General features: G+C 37.5%; 1 protein-coding gene across 1 annotated transcript; it reads left to right on the forward strand.

Annotated features, from left to right (window-relative positions):
• The first annotated feature begins 7,607 nt into the window (after positions 1 to 7,607).
• LOC148954322 (uncharacterized) lies at positions 7,608 to 19,458 on the forward strand. Its single transcript, XM_089087023.1, has 3 exons — positions 7,608 to 7,686; positions 16,543 to 16,674; positions 19,290 to 19,458. Exons 1-3 carry the CDS (start codon positions 7,635 to 7,637, stop codon positions 19,415 to 19,417), a joined length of 312 nt encoding a protein of 103 aa, XP_088943149.1. The 5' UTR covers positions 7,608 to 7,634; the 3' UTR covers positions 19,418 to 19,458.
• Positions 19,459 to 19,540: the final 82 nt, after the last annotated feature.

Here is a 19,540-nt window from a genome sequence, read left to right on the forward strand (position 1 = left end):
AATATTGATCGCACTGGCGGCGCGCCGCCGACATCTCACCGGTGGTGGCGCAAAAATCATCGGTGGCGCACCGGCTACACGCCGCCCCTGCTATTTTAGGCCCTGCCACTGCCGGCCTTCCCTTATCGGTGCGGCGCCGGGGTTTAAACAGGACGTCAGAGCTCTGCAAGTCGTTTTGCAAGAAAGACATGAACAATATCGTGTTAGCTGTTGAAGAAGGCATGGAGATAGATTTCAATTATCTTGGATCAAAGACTCTTAATTTGGATGTAGAGGTTGAAACATGATGAACCACTTTCGAGCCGTCCTAGTTGAGTGGTTAGCTTGGTATGCTGAAGACAGGGGTTCGAGTCCTGGCATCGCTGGTTTTTTGTTAGAAACTGAGGTCAGTAGTGTGACTCAATAACCTCAGCCCGAGTCGACCCAACTCCAAATGGGTACCTAGAGAAATCTGGGCGGATAAATCAAAGAAAGTATCGGATGATTTGCCCGACCACGCGTTGCACTCCCGCCCGAAGGCAGAGAATCAGGAGATCGGTACCTACGCTACGCGGACCATTGGTCAGCATTCAAAAGAAGTATTTGAAGTAAGTTAAAACACAATGAACTACTTTAAGTGAATTTTGTTCAATTCTGACTCCTAACCACAAAATGAGGTCTATTGGAAGTCAGGACCAAAAGTCGAACCCCTAGTTCATCTTCATGAACTCTTTGCTGGCGAAATCTTTGCGTACCACTCATTACCATGAACGGTTTGATTCAAACATACAATTTTAATTGTTTTTTCATTGACACGAACTACAGAATATACGTTATGATTCAAATTGTTCATACTTCCAAAATTCTCGATGTAATTACTTATTCGGGTTCAGCGTTAAAAGTCATACCTTACCTTGGCGCTTGGATCCTCCTGTACCTCCAGAGGTGCTTAGGGTATCAAAGAAGAGTCACCAGTCTCCTCTCATAACTTGCATCAACCAAAGATCCTCCAAGTTGGGTCGGAGCAAGGCATTGATACTTGTAAGGTCAGTTCGGTAGCTACGTCGAAGGTTTTTTTTTAAGTTTCTTCTTCTTTTGATACCACAAGGTTGCAAATCAAGAACCACCTTTGGTAGTCAAGTTTCGGGCATGTGGATGACAATCTTGAGAAATCTTCACTGCCGGAATTAGCTCATTTCAATTAACGAAACGAACAGCGTTTGTTTCTTTTTTGGGCCACCGGATATTTAGAAACGGTCTTCAGCAGATATTTTCGAACACAAGGAATTTCATTTCAAGTTATTGGTCTAAATACCAGTTTCGGGGACCATGGCAAAGCGTCATGAGGACTTTGCTGTTGAAGAGCCTCAGCTTGAGTCAGAGAAAGTGCTACTTGCTGCACCAGATGTGAAGCAGTTTCATGAAGGATGCATTTGTCCTGCCAGTTCTGAGCTTGACATCTTGCTGGCACGATCGAGTATTGTGGATTCTACCTTTTAAATAATTGAACTCCATGACCTACTCTATCGTCTGGTTGTCACATCGTAGAGTGAGTTGAGATCCAGCGTTCATCCCATTCTTGTTTTGTTGCCATTTATCTTTGGGTCAAAAGGTTTGGCCAAAAAGCCATCACAGAGATTATACGTAGTTTTCTGATTTTATTCATGAAAAAAAATCTAAACCTCAAAATTCAGAGATAAGTAACCTTAGATATATTGGATAAAAGCTAGACGTGACGGAGCCGAATAGTAACCATTTAATCGATAGCTGTTAAAAAAAGAAAGAATATGACCATACATTTATTAACGATTCACGAAATAACTTTAATTCTACTGAACTGTGCTACTAATTTGCTTAAAATTTTCTTATAACTGAAACTTTATAATTATATTTCAGGGAGCCTTTCAAAACTGTACATTTTTTTTTAGCACGTTTTACATAAAACTGATATTAGTTTTCAGTCTAATTTGGAAGGAAGTGGAGTGACAGGAAGAGACGTACAAAAACTGATAAAGGGGTGGAACGGCCGGCCAGAGACTTCATTTCGACTTCGGATTTAAAGCTCGGGTTTGAAAATGACAAGTTTTGCATGGGCAAGCCCTTATAAACTGGAAATGCTCGGGGGGGGGGGGAGAGGGGGAGTGTGTCATGCCTAAAATTTCTGAACATCAAGATATATCCCAGATTTCAGAAGCTATTTACGGTCACCTTATTTGAAACTCATCCCCTCCCTTCGCCGAAATGTTGCCTCTCCTACTCTGAAAGTAATTATCGTGCATGTGCCTGGGACTTGTTTCTCGGCAAGAATATTGTGCTCCCCATTTGTCTTGGCATTGCCCATCCTCAGTTTGGTATTATTTGTCTAAGATTAGGCACGTACAACGAAATAAACTGGAGGGGGGACAGACTCAGAGGTCCATCCCTGGTTTGACTATACCTTTGGCTCGTATTCAGCTCAAACTCTGGAATAAGAACAGAGAAAAGTGAAACTTTTTGGCAGTAGTTTAGTCACGTAATACATTGACCTGTTCAGCTTTTGTTATTAAGTGGAAAACCCTAAATGTATAAACTAGGAACTAAAAAATGAAAATCAGGTATTACAAAAAGGAGTAAATTCAAAATACCCTTAACCTTAGGGCTTTTTTGTTGCGTAAGCAAAGATCCAAAATTTAAACTTGTTATGAAATTGTGCATAGAAAACCTATTAAATACGGTCGGTAGATATCTCACCAGAGTTGCCACGGGTAGTACCAAAGTACTACTTTTAGTACTTTGTGATCAAAGTAGTACTTTTTGAATACTTTCTGCAAAAGCAGTACTTTTTCAATACTTTTTGTCAGAAGTAGTTCTTTAGACCGAAAAGGGAAATTTTACAAGCATATTAGAAATGGCAACCAACAATGATAACCAAGATAACCAACTAGATTTTTTTTTTATTGTTAAATTTCAATAAAAACCGATCGTAATAAATTCAGCTTTTTAAAAAGACCCAAAAAATCATTTTAATTGCTCCCTTCCCGTCTAATTTTTTAAAGTGGCTTGGTCTCAGTCTCACTTCCTCCAGCCTTAAATTTGCAACGCTCCAACATGAAGATTTGAGGAATTCTGAGACAGAATTTTTGTTTTGTTTTTATTTTATATAAAAAAAAAAATATTTCAATCATTGTTTTCAGTTCCTATACGAAACAGCAGTTATTTTACATAAAATGCCTTTTTTCCGTTTGTAATTTGAATCATAACTCCCAACCAAAAAAAAAAACAAGAAATAAAGAAGATTATTTCTTCAACCACACAATTCAACCCCAAGAATATTAGCCTATAGCTATTTTGATGGGTTTCACAGGTCCAGACGCACAAATGATTTTTAGCGGAGGAGGTCAAACAATAAAGAAAAAGTTAAACTAATTTTCAAAATGAACTAAAAAGTAGAGAATTATTTTTTTTTTCTCAAGAATATATGAATATAAATGAAAACGAGGGGCACAAAAAGCATTGGATTTTACATAATATAAACAAAAAATTTATCTACTTTTTAAGTGCATAAATTATGAGCCGAGCAATCGAGGAAAACAGGTAAAAAAAGATCAAATCATGAATAACCAAATCAGTTTTTTGTCTAAGATTTTCACTAATGTTTATAGATTCTGAAAAAAAAAAAAATTTTCAAATTTTTTATTTTTCAGTAAAAAAAATATCGTGGCTCATCCAAGATTAAAACCTATGTTAACACATTCTCAGGAAGTGCTCTTACCGTTGTGCTTTACTGATAAAAGTGGAAAGTAACTGAACATTCGGGAGTGGTTGAAAAACAATTCACAAATAAAAAAAAATTGTGGTACAAAGAAATAAATGGAAAGTGGAACAAAAAAATCAGTGAGTTAATAGAAACGAACTGCAAATGATTTAATTAAAAAAATTGGGGGGATAATAAAAAACCTTTAATTTAATAAAGAAATGCAGAGAAATTAGAAGAAATTTACGTTTTCAGGAGGTTGGGGCCCCAGCCCAACCTATATGGTCCCTATGAATCAGTTTTTAAGTAAACTTTAAGCCTACCTTAACAGATACAAGAGTGTTTATTTTCTCCATAAAAATGGCCACTAGTCTAGTTGTCTTTCTAATGCCAAATATTTAGTGATTGTCCTTTTCTGAAGAAAACACGCTAAACACACAAAAGCAGTACTCTTCAGTTCTTTATTTTATACTATTTCCAAATATCATGGTTCCTTTTCTGAAAATACACCCACCCTCCTGATGGCCCGGGATATAGCCCTTGGAATATATTTAAAAAATCAACCAATCAAATTCTCACTTTACAATATGAAAGAACATGCAAGAATACTACAAGAAAGAATGTCATCACAAGATTCGACACAACGATGAAATGTATTTATGCATTTATATATGGGACCTCAGAATGGGAGGGGGGTATAATGTCAAAAAAGTGACCATGACACTTGGAAAAAGTCTAGCATGAAATTGAAAATTCTGGCTCAACTAACCCAGTTTTAATATTTTCTTTAAATTAGCCCCTGAAACATCTTTGTCAGGAAGCAAATATTCTCTAAGAGCAATATTATGCAGCAAATATTCAAGAAATTTAGGATCTAGAAGTTTCTTTATCTCTTTTATTTTTCTTTCTTCCTCTATTAGATACCTCTTCTAGAGAAGCAAATACCCAAAAAAACTAAACTTGTGCTGCAAAGGGTCCCTACTTGTCCCCCTTAGTTACGCCACTGGTTTGATATATGGAAAACCGGTTAGAGTCGCAGCTCTTATACAGATTCTCTATCTAGCTAATGACTCTGAAGACGAAGCCAATTGATCTGAAGCTAGTGCCAGTGACTGTGAAGAAATTGCAAATTAAATTGAAGGTGAAGAGAATGAACTATTAAATGTGAGAAAACGAAGAATCAGCAGAAATAAACCACCAAAGCCAGTGAAAATACAGAAATTCAGTGTAAAATGGATAGAAGATAAAGACTTGCAGGTCTGGCTGCAAAGATATCCAAGGAATAGGACAAAATCTTGGTATAGGTTTAGCGAAAAGATCATTACTGGCGGCCTATCCCATTTAGGTAGACATGCACTGAGGGAAAGTCACATATCCAAAGTTGTTAGTATTAAGAACCAAGTGCGTATTGCTGATAACCAAACCAATGAGTTTACTTTATCGGGAGCAGCAAAGGAAAGAGAACTAATTAGCCAACAGGTGACAGCTTTAGAGTTGGCAATGTCAGCCTGGGTAGCATCAAAATCCAAGGAGATGAGTATTATGGACAGCTTGCCCGAATTGCTGAAAAAATTTATCCCTGATTCATCAGTAGTAAAGCTTCTTGCATGTGGAAGAACTAAAACCACTGGACTAATCAAAAACGTAATTGCCCCATACACCATCAGCCAGCTGAGCTCAAGATTGGAAAAATCGCTCTTTTCGCTGATGGTTGATGAAAGCACTGATAAGTGTGGGACAAAATACTTAGTCATCCTCGTTCGCTACTATGACAAAACTACATGCGGAATCAAGGAAGACTTTTTGGCCATTCCAGAAGTTGGGGATACAACAGCAATGGGTCTTAAAAACTTGATATATAAGACTTTAAGTGAGAAGAAGATGACATTGAAAAACTGCATAGGATTTGCATCTGATAATGCAAATGTAATGCTTGGGAAGAACAACGGCCTTGCAGCCCTCATAAAGAAAGATATTCCCTGGCTGGCTATTTTCGGATACATCTGTCACAGTTTTGTACTTTGCTCTGCTAGTGCTTGCGAGCAGTTACCTACAGATACCGTCAGATTCAGAATTTATATATACACGTACGTATCTAATAGTGCCAAACGACTCCGTGAGTATAAGGAATTCCAAAATTTCTGTGAAGTAGCCGAGCATGCACTCCTGTACCAATCTGCAACTCGCTGGTTAGCGTTTTAGGCTGTCTCTCAGAGGCTGGTGCAACAGTGGACTGCTGTGACGTTGTTTTTCGCCTTACCTGCAAATGAAGGTCGGAATCAAACGGCAGTGAAGCTTTATATAGCTTTGATCGATCCCGAAGTCAAGTTTTATTATTTTTTTCTGAATTACGTTCTTCATATTGTAAACGGCCTGAATCTTGAATTCCAAAGCGCAGAAGTGAAAGTTCACAAACTTTTAAAAAGCGTGGGTAATACTCTCTCCGAACTGGAAAAGAATTATATGAAACACAAGCTTTTGTCTATACGTTCAGTCTTCGAAATAGATTTTTCAATCCCACGAAACTTCAAAGCTATGGAGACGGATATGCATTTTGGAGCCGAATTTGAGCTCTTTGCAATTGATCAGATTGAAAGTCGGAAACTTCAAGAGACAGTTAGCTGCGACAAAGAAAATTGCCTTGCGTTTTATATCAAGCTGTGCTCTGAAATAAAGCGAAGAGTAAACATTGAAGACCCCTTGCTTCGAATGCTAGACTGGTTTTCTCCAGAAACTGCTTTATCTGGATCAGTTCCTTCTATAATCCCTCTTTTCCGCATATTCAAGGACTGTTTCAATGGTTCGCTAGAAGTTGAAGCCCTAAACAGAGAATGGAGGCGACTACTATTCTTGAAGAAAGAGCTAGGGGAAGGGACAGTGTCAGTTTTGGAATTCAGTGTCCGCCCTCAAGGATCGTGCTGAGGACTCTGCTTTTCTTCACCTAGCCGTATTCATAAAGGGTATTATTTCGTGGCCTCATAGCAGTGCTTCGGCCGAACGTCAGTTTTTGCTGTTAAAGCTAGTTCGGACCCCCCTCCGAAACAGACTACTGCCAAAACCAATATCCGATATTATGCATATCAGAAGGGAAGTACCGAATCCCGAGACTTGGGATAATTTAATAGAGCTAGCCAGGAGTGCGGGGAAGTGGAAGTGTGAGCTTAAATAACATGTTATTACTGTAAAGGTCTGTAAATAAATTTCTCTTACTGAACTGGTAGGGTGACGCCTTTTGCGCATTGCCCCCGCTTAGTCCCATTTAGGCAAAACAGGATGGAAAATGATAGTGTGGACTACTTTTCCTGAAAAAAATGCCAAAAAGGGGACAATAAATGATAAATAAAAGTAGCTTTTAAATGTAGTAGATCTTTAACAGAACAAAGAGTAAATGTTTAACTGATGCTTAATTTTTTTTCCGATTTTGACTCATAAAAAACAGGCTTGATATGGATAACTGATTAACTTTTAAATATTTGTTTCAAAAAACTGCAAATCTTGACTGCTTTTCCTGCTTCCAGTTTTCTGTCCTATTTTCCCAGAAAACGGATAGTCCGGATGCCCTAATACCCTATTAGGCTATTACGGACCGTTCATAGTGAACATCCAGAGATAACTTCGATGATTTTGATTGTAGTTGCTTCCCATACCAGTGGCCCTTTTTTGCCATATCGGAAGTCAGTGTTCGACTAGCTATACAGAAATAAAAAATAAAAATTACTGGGGATTAAGTTACTCCCAATATAGAAACACCGGGGAAAACAGGCCGCGTGTTGCGCGAAGCGCAACACGCGGCCAAATTTTTTGGCGGGAGGTATTTCTTTTCTGGCCGGGTAGTAAGGTTTTGCGATACTGGCTAGTACCAGTAGTTTGATTGAAGTGGCAACCCTGTATCTCACAGTCAGTCAATCGTGACGCGTCAACAATGAAGCTTTTATTAATTCTAACTGTTGTCTTTGTTGGACTGATATTACCAGGTAAAACAATCTCTGTAAAAGATCATGTTAAAATATTTTTCGTTTTTATCAATTAGTCGTAAATAAATGGATTTGTTTATTTAGGCAAAAGGGGCCATACATAACAGCATTCGAAAATCCGGAAATCTTTAGCAAACACAAGAATAAGGAACAGAGGCCTAGCCTACATCTATATTGATTGGAAAAGAATTAGGTAATAATCCTTTCCAAAACTCTTGGGAGAACCAGAAATTTACCAACCCTCCAAAACAGTAGTTCGGAATAGACAATGTATTTGAAACTCGCATAAAACGTGTTCCAGGTTCCCTCTCCTGCCCCCAGATCTCGGTAAGAGTAATCCACAACAGGACCATATTTTTCTCTTACATAGGGTTATTTCTTAATTATCCCTTACTAAAGTTTACTTGGGCTTACAAGGAGTTCGCACGGACTTAAAATACATTTGTTTACTAATAAATAATACTAAACAATTTTTGTATTTATGTGTCATTTTGCCGTGTAAAGAAAGATATACTACCATAATCCCATTTGCTTTCGCTAGTGCCAGTCACCCAAAATGTGTTTCAAGATGGGTTCGAATTACTTTCGGGGCAGGAGAGGCTACTCTTCACTTACTTTATAGCTGATATACGACCAAAAAGAACACATTGCACTTGTCATGAGACAAAAATGCATCTTATAGTCAGGGGCGGATCCAGGAATTTTTTTTTTAGGGGGGGGGCAAAATAGGTTGATCCAAATTTTTTTTGGAGGTGGGCAAAATAGGTTAATCCACTAAACTTGCGTTAGGAGCAAGTTTAATTAACGCAAACTTGAGTTAAGTAAGTAAATTACACTACTTTGGACTACGCTAGGGGGTGCGCCCCCCTGGATCCGCCACTGCTTATAGCAATGTTTTTCCATGAAGGGTGATATCCGCGTAACACTGACAATATAGTTGTGTAATTTTTCACCTGGAGTGGGAAGGGTGGGTATTTGGGCGAAATTGCCCATTAATACCAACTTATCTTTAGGACAGAAAAAGTAAATATTATCCTGTCAATATATTTTCCGATATCAGATCTACGGATCAAATTAGGGGCTGAGAACGCATTTTCAATTCCTAGCCCCCACTTCTCATCTCTTAGTGGATAATTGTTTCGCGCATAAACTTTTGTGTAAATTGATGTACACCTTAACGAATGTATCTATAGCTAAATTACGGTTATTGAAGATGCTTCTACTTCCTCTCTTTTTCTACCTGGTAGGCGTGGTAGATAGAGCCAAAATAGGTGAAAAAAAACTTGGCTGAAACCTCATCAAGCAATCGTTGCTATTTTACCAAAAGTTAGCGTATAAGAGCAGCAGATTACACAAAAGAACAAAATGTTTTTGAAAATAAGGTATGTCTTCGCGGAATCCTCCAAGTCCTATAAGTACATGGTTACCATCTGAAAACTTTTCAAAAGAAAGACATATTTTGAAAGGTAAAGAGGACTTTGGTATTTTTAATAGGTCAATTTTCAAAATTAACCAGGCGTAGATAGCACAGCTTTCATTTTGAAATACCTCTAACAAAGGAGGAATTTATTTGAGTTGGTGAATTCATGTGTTATCCCCTACCTAGTTTGTCATTCTGGGGATTATTAAGGTGGGCGACTGGATTTATATATATATATATATATATATATATATATATATATATATATATATATATATATATATATATATATATTTGGTGTTGGTATTTTTTTCTCCCCTGCTCTTTCCCGACCATGGAGCCTTATGGGGGAGTTTTTGTTTTTGATTTTTATTGTTAAATATCCAACTCAATCCAGAGACATCAACTCCAAGGGAAACTGGAAAGAACTTAATTACTAGCTAGAAAATCTCTAACATAATTTTTGAACATACCAAACGAGTGACAGCTTCGTGCAGACACAGGGAGCATGTTCCAAATCCTGTTGCAAGTTGTCAGAGGGTTGAAGCCAGACCTCACTGATGGAGTTTGAAGAATCTGTAAATTGCTGGAAGTGCGAAGATGATAAGTCGATTGACCAGAAACAAAAGATATATTATTACATAGAGCAGCAGGACGAGGGCCGTGCAACTGTAAAATGATGAAAGAAGAACAAGAAAGAAAATAGAAAGATTTCAAATCTCCCCCAAGCAAGGGTTTAAGTGGAGATCGGTTATTTTCCTTAATAAGAGTCCTTGCTTTATCATAAAGTTTTGAAAGTGGCATCAGAGACAAGGGAAAAGTTGACGTTCAAATAACAGAACAATATGAAACATAAGACTGAACTAGACTGTAGAACAAGATTCTAAGAATTGACCCTGGAAATATGTGTTTGAGCTTTCTAAGGATTCCAAGAATCCTGGAGAATTTCATTTTAATCAGGACAATCTGATGCTTGAAGGAAAGATTTTCGTCAAGCAAGATGCTTAGGAATCGAATGTAACGATCCTTAGGTCTACTTAGAGAACCTCTTGATACGTGTATTTCATTTAAGTCAGGGCAAGCCTTTGAAACTCTGAAGAAAATGAGAAAAAATGACTTCCCGACATTTGAGGCAAGATAATTTACATCAAACCATTGGATAACTCTTTTAAAAAGGGCATTTATCTTTGAACGAAGATCAGACTAAGTTTTACCAGCTGTGTCAAGAGCACTGTCATCAGCAAAAGCAATAAGTGCATCCGGTAAGGACGAACTCCTGTCACAATTAGTGACGGATGCTGGTTGACAAAAACGACAGCAAATGGTAGGTTTTAAATTTTGAACCGCGGTCATTGACATAGATTAAAAAGAGTATCGGCCCAATAACAGATCCTTGTGGAACGCCAAACTCTATTCCCGAAGGTTTAGAAAAGTTCGGATCAGCCGAAATGACTCGACCAGATAAATATGATAGAAACCAAGAATAAGCATTCCCTCTTATAGGCCTACCAATATGGGATAGTTTCCAAAGAAGAATCTTGTGTGTTAATGAGTCGAATGCTTTTCGTACATCGTGAAAAAGAGCAGCAGGTATCAGACTAGAGTCAAGAACTGAATGTAAATAATTCCAAAGATTTGCGCATGCACGCTCAGTTGAGTGCTTCGCCCTAAAACCAAACTGAAAATCATGAAAAAAGTGTTTAGAATTAAGAAAATTAAGAAGTCGAGAAAGCATAGCTTTTTCAAATATTTTACTAAACACTGATAAAAGAGATATGGGACGATAATTTGAAGGATAACTCCTTGATCCACCTTTAAAAAGAATAATAACGCGAGCACGCTTAAAGCACTTGGGAAAACACCATTCTCAAAGGAAAGATTGATAAGTGTCGTGAGGGCAGAAATGATGACCGGAAGAATGAACTTTACAACCTTAGTTGGAATACGGTCTGGGCCAGAAGATGAAGAAGCCCTCAAATCATTGACAATTCTGGCTATTTCAGCTTCAGAGGCAAGTTCCAATGCCATTGATTGAGGACAAGGCGGTCCAAGGTAAGACCTAAAGTCAGGTAGAGAAGAACAAGGACTTACAGAAGAGGCTGTAGTTGTGCCGATATTAGCAAAATAGTAAGTAAACGCATCTTGAACTTTTAGCTCACCCTCTACATTTTCACCTTCCATCATAATACTTGAAGGGACAGAAGGAGGCAGAGAAGACGGCCAAATAACAGAATTGATTATTTGCCCTGTCTTCCTAATGTGTTTACCACATGCAGAAAAGTTTCTGTAATAAAATAACGATTTAGCCTTTCGGCCAAGCGAATTGAAAACTCTTCAAAAAGTTTTGAAAAGTTAAAGTCGAGAGTCACGCGAAGATGGCTTAGAGGACCTGTAAGCCTTCCAAAGATTATTTTTCTTCCTCCAACTTTTAAGAGTCCCGGAGTCATCCAAGGATGTAAAGGGGTTATTCTTTTCGATGCTGGATTCGACTGGGGCGCAACACATGTATACAAGGTAACTTCTTTCAAAGGATCATAAAGAGAATTAAACAAAGAATTTATATCAGATTCATTTTCAGAAATACTCCACAAACAACCCGCCAACCGTGACCTAAGTGGATGCAAACCCTGATCATTGAATTTTAAAGATCGAAAACCAGCTCCTTGGTTCCTCCTTGGCAACGCATCGGAAAAATCATACGTGGAAAAGACAGGAAATGGTCTGAGATAACACTCGTCAACATAAAATTTTGCACCAAGGTCAACAATGAAAAAATATTATCAAGAAAAGAAGCAGTAGTGTTATTAATACGAGTCATCAGATGGGTTTGGAGAAAGAAGGCATGGGGGGGCTAGTTGTCCTTGGGTCTCTTTTGACTATTAAAAGGTTAACTCAATCCTCCACTTTCCAGTCAAATGAGCCTTCTCTGAGGTTTATATAAGTATCCCTTTCATAAGAACCATATATGACTCAGGACAGCACTCAAGACTCCTGCCCCCAAGCCCGTGGGGGTTATTTCGACACCTGAGTTTTTGTTATCTGACTTTTGAACAATTTTTAACTTAATAGCTATCTCAAAATTTTTATCGGATGCATTCGGGAAAAAGGGGGCGTGGAGGGGGTTAGTTGCCCTCCAATCTCCTTTTGACTCTCAAAAAATGAACTAAAACTTTCAATTTCCAATCAAATTAGCCTTCTCTGAAGTTTTTACGTGCACCCCTTACATAAGAACTATGTATGCCCCCAGGGCATAATTTACAGCACCTGCCTTCGGGCCCTGGGGGGCTGTGTAGAACCCGGAATTTTCGTTATATGGTCTTTGAACTATTTAAAAAAAAATGACTATCTCAAAGTTCTTATCAGATGGATTTGAGAAAAAAAGGTGTGGAGGGGGGGATAGGTGTCCTCCCATCTCTTTTGACTCTTAAAAAGTGAAATAGAACTTTCAATTTACAATCGAATGAACCCTATTTGAAGTTTATACGACTATCCCTTCCATAAGAACCAAATATGCCCACAGGGCATAACTTACAACGCCTGCCCCCGGGCTCTGGGGGCTTGTGTCGACATCGGAGTTTTTGTTATATGATCTTTAAACTATTTTTAACAAAATAGCTTTCTCAAAATTTTTATCGGATACATTTTGGAAAAAAGGGCATATGCGGGGGAAGGGGATGGTTACCCTCCAATATGTTTTGACACTTAAAAACTGAACTAAATCTTTCAATTTCCAATCAAATGAGCCCCCCTGAAGTTTAGACAAGCATTCCTTCCATAAGGACCATATGTGCCCCCAGGGCAAAACTAATAACCCTTGCCCTGAAGACCTTGGAAGGGAGTGTCATGCTCAAAGATATAATTTCCAGAACCTTCAACTACGTTGAACAAAATGGCTCTCTCAAAATTTTGATTGGATGTGTTTGGGAAAATGCTGGACGTGGAAGGGGTGTTAGTTGCCTTCCAATCATTTTCGACCATTAAAAAGGGCACTAGCCATTTAAATTTCCAATCGACTGAGCCCTTTTTGAAGTTTCTACGACAGCGCAAACCTTATGTGCCCCCAGGGCATAACTTACAACCCTTGCCCTGAGGACTGTTAGGGGTTGTCATCCTCAAAGACCTAATTTCCAGAATTTTTAACCACGTTAAACAAAATGGCTATCTCAAAATTTTGATTGGATGTGTTCAGGGAAAAGTTAGGCGTGAGAGGGGGGTTAGTTGCCCTCCAATCACTTTCGAGCATTAAAAAGGGCACTAGCCCTTTGAATTTTCAATCGAATGAGCCCTTTTTGAAGTTTCTACGACAAAGCCTTCTATAAAAAGCTTATATCCCCCAAGGCATAACTTACAAGCCTTGCCCTGAGGGCTGTGGGGGAGTGTCCTCGTCGAAAACATAATTTTTATATAGAAATCAACTACGTAGAACAAAATAGCTATCTCAAACTTTTGATTGGATGTATTTGGGAAATGGTAGGCGTAGAAGGGGTGTTCGTTGCCTTCCAATCACTTTGATCCCTCAAAAAGGGCACTAGAACTCTCGATTTCCAATCGAATGAACCCCCTTTGAAGTTTTTACGACGACACCTTCCATACGAATTGCCTCTTGGAAAAAATAATGAATAAATAAATAAATAGATAATAAAACGTTGGAGCCGTATTGCCTTTACTATAGGCAACGCTATAGCGTTGCCTCTGATTGGTGAATATGCATTATCTTAAAGACCCTGGTGGCTCTTCAAAAGACTTAATTCATTCACATGGCTTTTGGCTGGCCAATCTAGGGAAAAGCGAAGGGTGACCGACCATGTTGAAGTGGATGTAGTTCACTCTTGTGCTTTTTTTAGATATTTTTATTCGAATCAATCAAGTAAGAAAAAAAGAATTACAGAAACGCACATTTTCAAGTTGCAACCCTATATTGCAAAAATTTATTCAAAAGAAATCTTGCCATGAATTTATCCAAAAGAAATCACTTAAAACAAAACGTATTGACTTGAAGAATTCAATGCAAAATCGCCTAAGAAAAAGTAACCAAAATGCCGGTACCCCTTCTGGCAACATCGATTTTGAGAGTGCTGACCTATATCCAAGTGAAAGTTCTAGTTATACTAACTATTTAAGAACAAGTTGAACAACTATCTGACGTAGAGATAAAAGCAAACCAAAATATATTTAAATTTACTAGACAGGGTATCACAGACACCAAGTAATTCCACAATATTCGACATTAACTTTTTTTGCAAATCACGTTCATGGGCTAATTGATTTATGGGAAGTCACTTGATTTCTAATAATGCTATTAGAGTCATAAATACTTACAAGTGTACTTATATTAATGTACGCACTGAGAGAGGCTTCTGCCCCCCCCCCAATTCAAGATGGTCCTAAATTCCTTGGCACTTATTTTTCATATTATCTCATCCCCTCCAAAAAAATTCCTGTTTTAGTTATTCTACCTGTATTAGTTACACTGAACAATTCTTGAGTAACAATTGGTTTTGTTTATGTCTAACACAAAGTTGAGACATTAAAGTAAAATGCCAAACAGTAAAATATAAGTTTTGTCAACGATTATCTATTACATGAAAAATATATGGAAGTTTTTTTTATAATACTTCGAATTGATTGAATCTCGAGCTTAAAACGAAGGATTTTTTTTTCTCTGATGATGTCTCTTCAGCTTAACAAGACTCATAAATAACTCTTGTAACAACTATCTACTGGCTTTGAAAACATTTTTGATCGTAAAAAAGAACTCAGAAACATTTCTTGGGACAGCGACAAAATACCTGTGACTAAAAATCCCAGGGTATTTTTGCCCAGGTTAGGCTGGCCACATTTTGACATCCCAATTAAGGCTGAACATCGCATGTTGGGTTATTTTGACAATATTCTTTTGTCATCTCCAGAATATACGTTTCTTTCAATATTTAGAATTCTTATTTTATGCCGATCGAGAAGTATAAGTCTGTATACCCCCTCCCCCCTCCAATGAAATTAGTGGCCTAAAATATATCTATATCAAGTTTTGATTTCTGCTGAGCTAAATATTCACCCCTTTTTCATGCAGAAAACAGATTCTATTTGATTTTGATTTCCTCTTCTCGGCATTGTCCTGCAAATATATCCATGCACGCTCCTCCTCCATCCCAATATATTCAAAACCTTTCTTTTTAAACCCTCCCACGAAGTTTCCATTTCCTTTAAATCTTTCTTTGTGACATCCTCCCATCCCAGACGAGGACAACCTTCTTTCCGTTTATCCCTAAACGGTTGGCCGAAAAGAACAATCTTCGGCAATCTGTCCTTCAACCACACAAAGTGTCCTAGCCACCTCAACCTATCTTTCATTATAGCCCTAGAGAGCGGTATTAAACCCCATTTTTCGTACAGCCTATTGTTTGAAATACGGTCAGTCAGCCGGGTACCCACAGCAATCCTTAAGCAATTTCTCTGGAAAAAAATTAACAAATCTTCATCCGCTTCTCTGAGTGCCCATACTTCAGAGCCACATTTGACCACTGTCATCACTGTAGCTTTCAATATTCTAATCTTGGTTTGCAGACTTAACTTCCTAGTCTTCCAAACTGTTTTTTAACTGTGTTTAAAGACCCTGAGCCTTGGCTATTCTACTTTTAACATATTCACTGCTCCCACCATCTTTACTAATAATACTACCAAGGTAAGTGAAGCTTATGGATTGAGCTGAAATTTTGAGAATGAGCTCCCAGGCCCTAGGAAAGCTTATCCTCTAAATTTCAGCCCGATCGGACAACGTTAAAGGGGGGCTGTGGTGTGGTGGGAGGGTCAAAACTTCCGGCCCACTTTCCCCCATGAAGATAAAGTCTTAGAAAGTGGTTGTGAGAATTCCCTCCTCTCCTTTAATGCACGATATTATAAGGTTGCGTCAAAATTAGCCAGCGACAAGTATTTAAAGAAAAAAAAATTCTAACTGGGAATAATCCTCGAAGAGTCCTAGTGCCTATAACCACATAACAGAACAGCCAGATATATGCTAAACATTGGAAATTTGGAAATTGATTTGGGAAACATTTGGGTACCATATGGCATGATTAATTCAAAACCGTTTTTTTTACAATTTAAATGCAGTACATTTATGCTATTCCATTTGATTACTTGGATACATTCTGTAGTTTGCTATTATTTTTTTCTAATACCCAGTGCATAGATTTTTAATTGCAGTTTTTATAATGAACTTCAACTAGAAAAATACAAAAAAAAACTAACAGCTAGTTTTATATAAAAAAAAACAGAAGATTAAGCATAGCAAATTGACAATTTTCACCATAATTTTATGATTACCTGATTTAATTCAAATATATAAAAATAAGATATTTAAAATATAAAAAAAGATATAAACTGACTTCCTATATTCACTGACTTGTAATATTCACTAACATTTATCTAAACTCTAGCTTTATCAGTGCCACTCGCTGCCGATGATGCAGTCAAATTTGGAGAAACTCAGAAGCTTGAAGAAAATCAGCCAGCAGCACCCATCACCACTGCGGAGGAAGAGGGAGAAAACAGAATACTCTTTTGGGGATGTAAGTTGACTATAGTAAACTATTTAATTATTTTAATAATTTTTGTAGTAGCTGTTAACTATTAGCTGTTTACATTATTTCATTTTCATATTTATAACTATATATAGTACCTTATATACATAATACCGGGAGCCGGTCGGCAAAGCCACCGGGCCCTTGCACTCGGCACGCGACAAACTTCTATATATGGATTTCTTATTGTCGCTTGTCTTCTAACCGCAGATATTTTGAGCCATTTAGCTTACTGGTGTTTATTCTGTCGTATCTCTCTTTTTATTCTATAAAGCCGCCATGGACTCTCATTGTCACTTGCCTTCTAACCGCAGACAATTTTAGCCTTTTCTTGATGTCATGACGGTTCACCACAGGTTCGTTACAGCCGCCCAGGAAAAAATATAAATTCTTTTTTTGAAGTTGTGACCTATTTAGATCGTTCTTGTGGCCAGAAATGTAAATTTGCCAGTTTTAAGAAGAAAACAAATTATGCAGCCGATTTCGAAACCAAGCCCCGGCACTCGGCATATGATTGGCTTGTATACATTAAATCTCGGTGTAAGTAGCAACCTTCAAATGAGTCAGATTTGTTTGCTACTGTTTCCTTGGGAAAATGAAGGGCTTCCCTGGGAACATATAGAACGTTGAGGGTTTTTGTTGGAAAGTTGTGGCCTTTTTAGATCATTTTAGTGGCCAGAAATGTCAATATGCTAGTTAAGAAAATAAAAACTATGTAGTCGATTTCGAAGCTGGGCCCCGGCACGCGGAATGGGGTAGGTGTAATTAACAGTTGCGTAGTCTATGGCATCTTTGTAGATTTGTACTGGGTTTTGCGCCATATTTTGTTGACATTGAAGATTGTGATGACGTTGTTCGTCTAACGTAATATTTCATTCTTCTTAACTTTTATCTTTGACTCGTTCTGATATTTTGCTGTCGCTGGTCTTCTAACAGCACAATTCTTTGTTTTTCATTCCATTTTTGACACGCTCTGATGCTCACTTTTCGCGATTATTTGTAATTCTCACTACCGCTTATCTTTTAACCGCATATTTCCTTGTTCTCGCTGTGGCGTATGTTTTAGCCTTATATTTCATTGTTCTTCGCTTTTGTTTTTGAGTAGTTTTAGTTCTTGCTGCCGCCTATCTTCGAACCGTATGTTTCTTTGTTCTTCACTTTTGTTTTTGACTCGTTGTAACTATTGCTGACGAAAATATTGAGGGGAAGGTGAACTGAATCACACTACGCCCTCTGAATGCAGGCCGTCCAAGGGGCGTACCAGCACTATCTTAGGAACGGTTTAGTGTATGAAATTGAAACTTACAGGGTTTGTTGCGGGGGATGTTGAACTAATCCAAAGACAATATTTGTATCCTAATGCTACTGCTTTTACTCATTCTACTACTATTGCTACTGCTACCACCAGGGGCGAATCTCCAGCATTTTTATTTGGGGGGGGGGGGGCAAGAGAGGTCCATATCTGGATAGTCAAAGGGCGTAGCATGTATAATATTTTTCTTCTCCACATTATTGGAGGGGGGGTAACTACCCCCCTTGCCATCCCAAACGACGCAACTGGCTACCACTATTACTATGCTACTACTACTATTTCTACTAAAGCTAAGGGTATTAAGGAGAAAAAATTGGGGAATATTGAAACAGCATTCGTGCATGCTACTAATAATGCTACTACTACTAATACAACTATTGCTACTACGCAAGCTTAGGGTACTAAGGTGAAGCTTTTAAGGAGTATTGAGGCTTATGTTGAACTAAATCAAAACGAAGTATGAGCATGTATATTGTCAAAAGGGTGACACAGCACCAATACAAAAAACAAATTAATGCGGATCGACATATTAAAATAAATATTATGATATTGATTCCTTAAAGTATTCAAAATTTCGTATTTATTAAGGTAAAAAAAAGTGAAAACATTTAAAAGGTTTTTTGTTATTTCCACTGGAAAATTTAAAAGGATGTCAAGTTTGCCCTACCCCCTAGACTTTAAAAAGTACATTTTGGTCCTCTTTAAATTTTCGTGAATTGACACCTCTGCATAAACTATTTATATATTTATTAACTATTTACACATTAACAATAGCTGTTGAATAGCTTTTAAGCTAGGGTTTAAGAGGTAAAAGAGTTGAATTTTAAGGAGTTGAATTTGGTTTAATTCAAAGACAATGAAAAATTAGGTTAAACATCAAGTTATAATAAAAAAGATACGAAAAAGACAATGGAGATATAAAAAAAGTAAAAAAAAGATATAAAAATAAAACACTACTGAAAATTATAAATTGTTAACGACAATAGCTCAAGCCAGGAACGACAGCCCAAAGTAGCCAAAACTTGAAAAACAGGTTTTCAGTAAAATTGTCTGGTGATTTTTTCCTTAACGGGCGCAAATCCAGGTTAAAACGGAATAGAATGCATAAATAAGTAAAAGAGTAGATATAAAGAGCGTAGCCAATAATTAAAGTAGATTGATAGTTAATTTATAGTTAAAAGTTTTAATTTAAGCTTTAATTTTCATTTGAGCTTTTTAACATTTTCAGTTTTAATATTTAGCTTTAATTTTAAGTTATATTCGACTTTAAATCATATATCTTATCTTTTAGTGAAGCAAGCGCTATTCGGAGGATATGGAGGATACGGAGGATACGGTGGCTATGGTGGCTATGGCTTCCGCCCACCTTATTACGGTGGATATTATAGACCATACGGAGGATATGGATATTATGGATAATTTTTATTTCTTAATAAATAAAATTTATTTATTACAAAAAATTCCTTACACTTTTAGATTTAATGTGATATAGTAGGTTGGAAATATACCATTCTCTGGGCCTATTTTCTAGAAAAAAAGGAG

The sequence above is a fragment of the Artemia sp. Qi Xiang Cuo genome, chromosome 3, assembly GCF_049724085.1.
Source record: "Artemia sp. Qi Xiang Cuo chromosome 3, ASM4972408v1, whole genome shotgun sequence".
NCBI classification, from domain to species: Eukaryota; Metazoa; Arthropoda; class Branchiopoda; order Anostraca; family Artemiidae; genus Artemia; species Artemia sp. Qi Xiang Cuo.

Bases quoted from the DNA above. Each gene is read 5' to 3' on its own strand.
- LOC148954322 (XM_089087023.1), top strand. From the start codon at position 7,635: ATGAAGCTTTTATTAATTCTAACTGTTGTCTTTGTTGGACTGATATTA. The intron at 7,687-16,542 runs GTAAAACAATCT...TCTAAACTCTAG, and splicing joins TGTTGGACTGATATTACCAG to CTTTATCAGTGCCACTCGCT. The intron at 16,675-19,289 runs GTAAGTTGACTA...CTTATCTTTTAG, and splicing joins CAGAATACTCTTTTGGGGAT to TGAAGCAAGCGCTATTCGGA.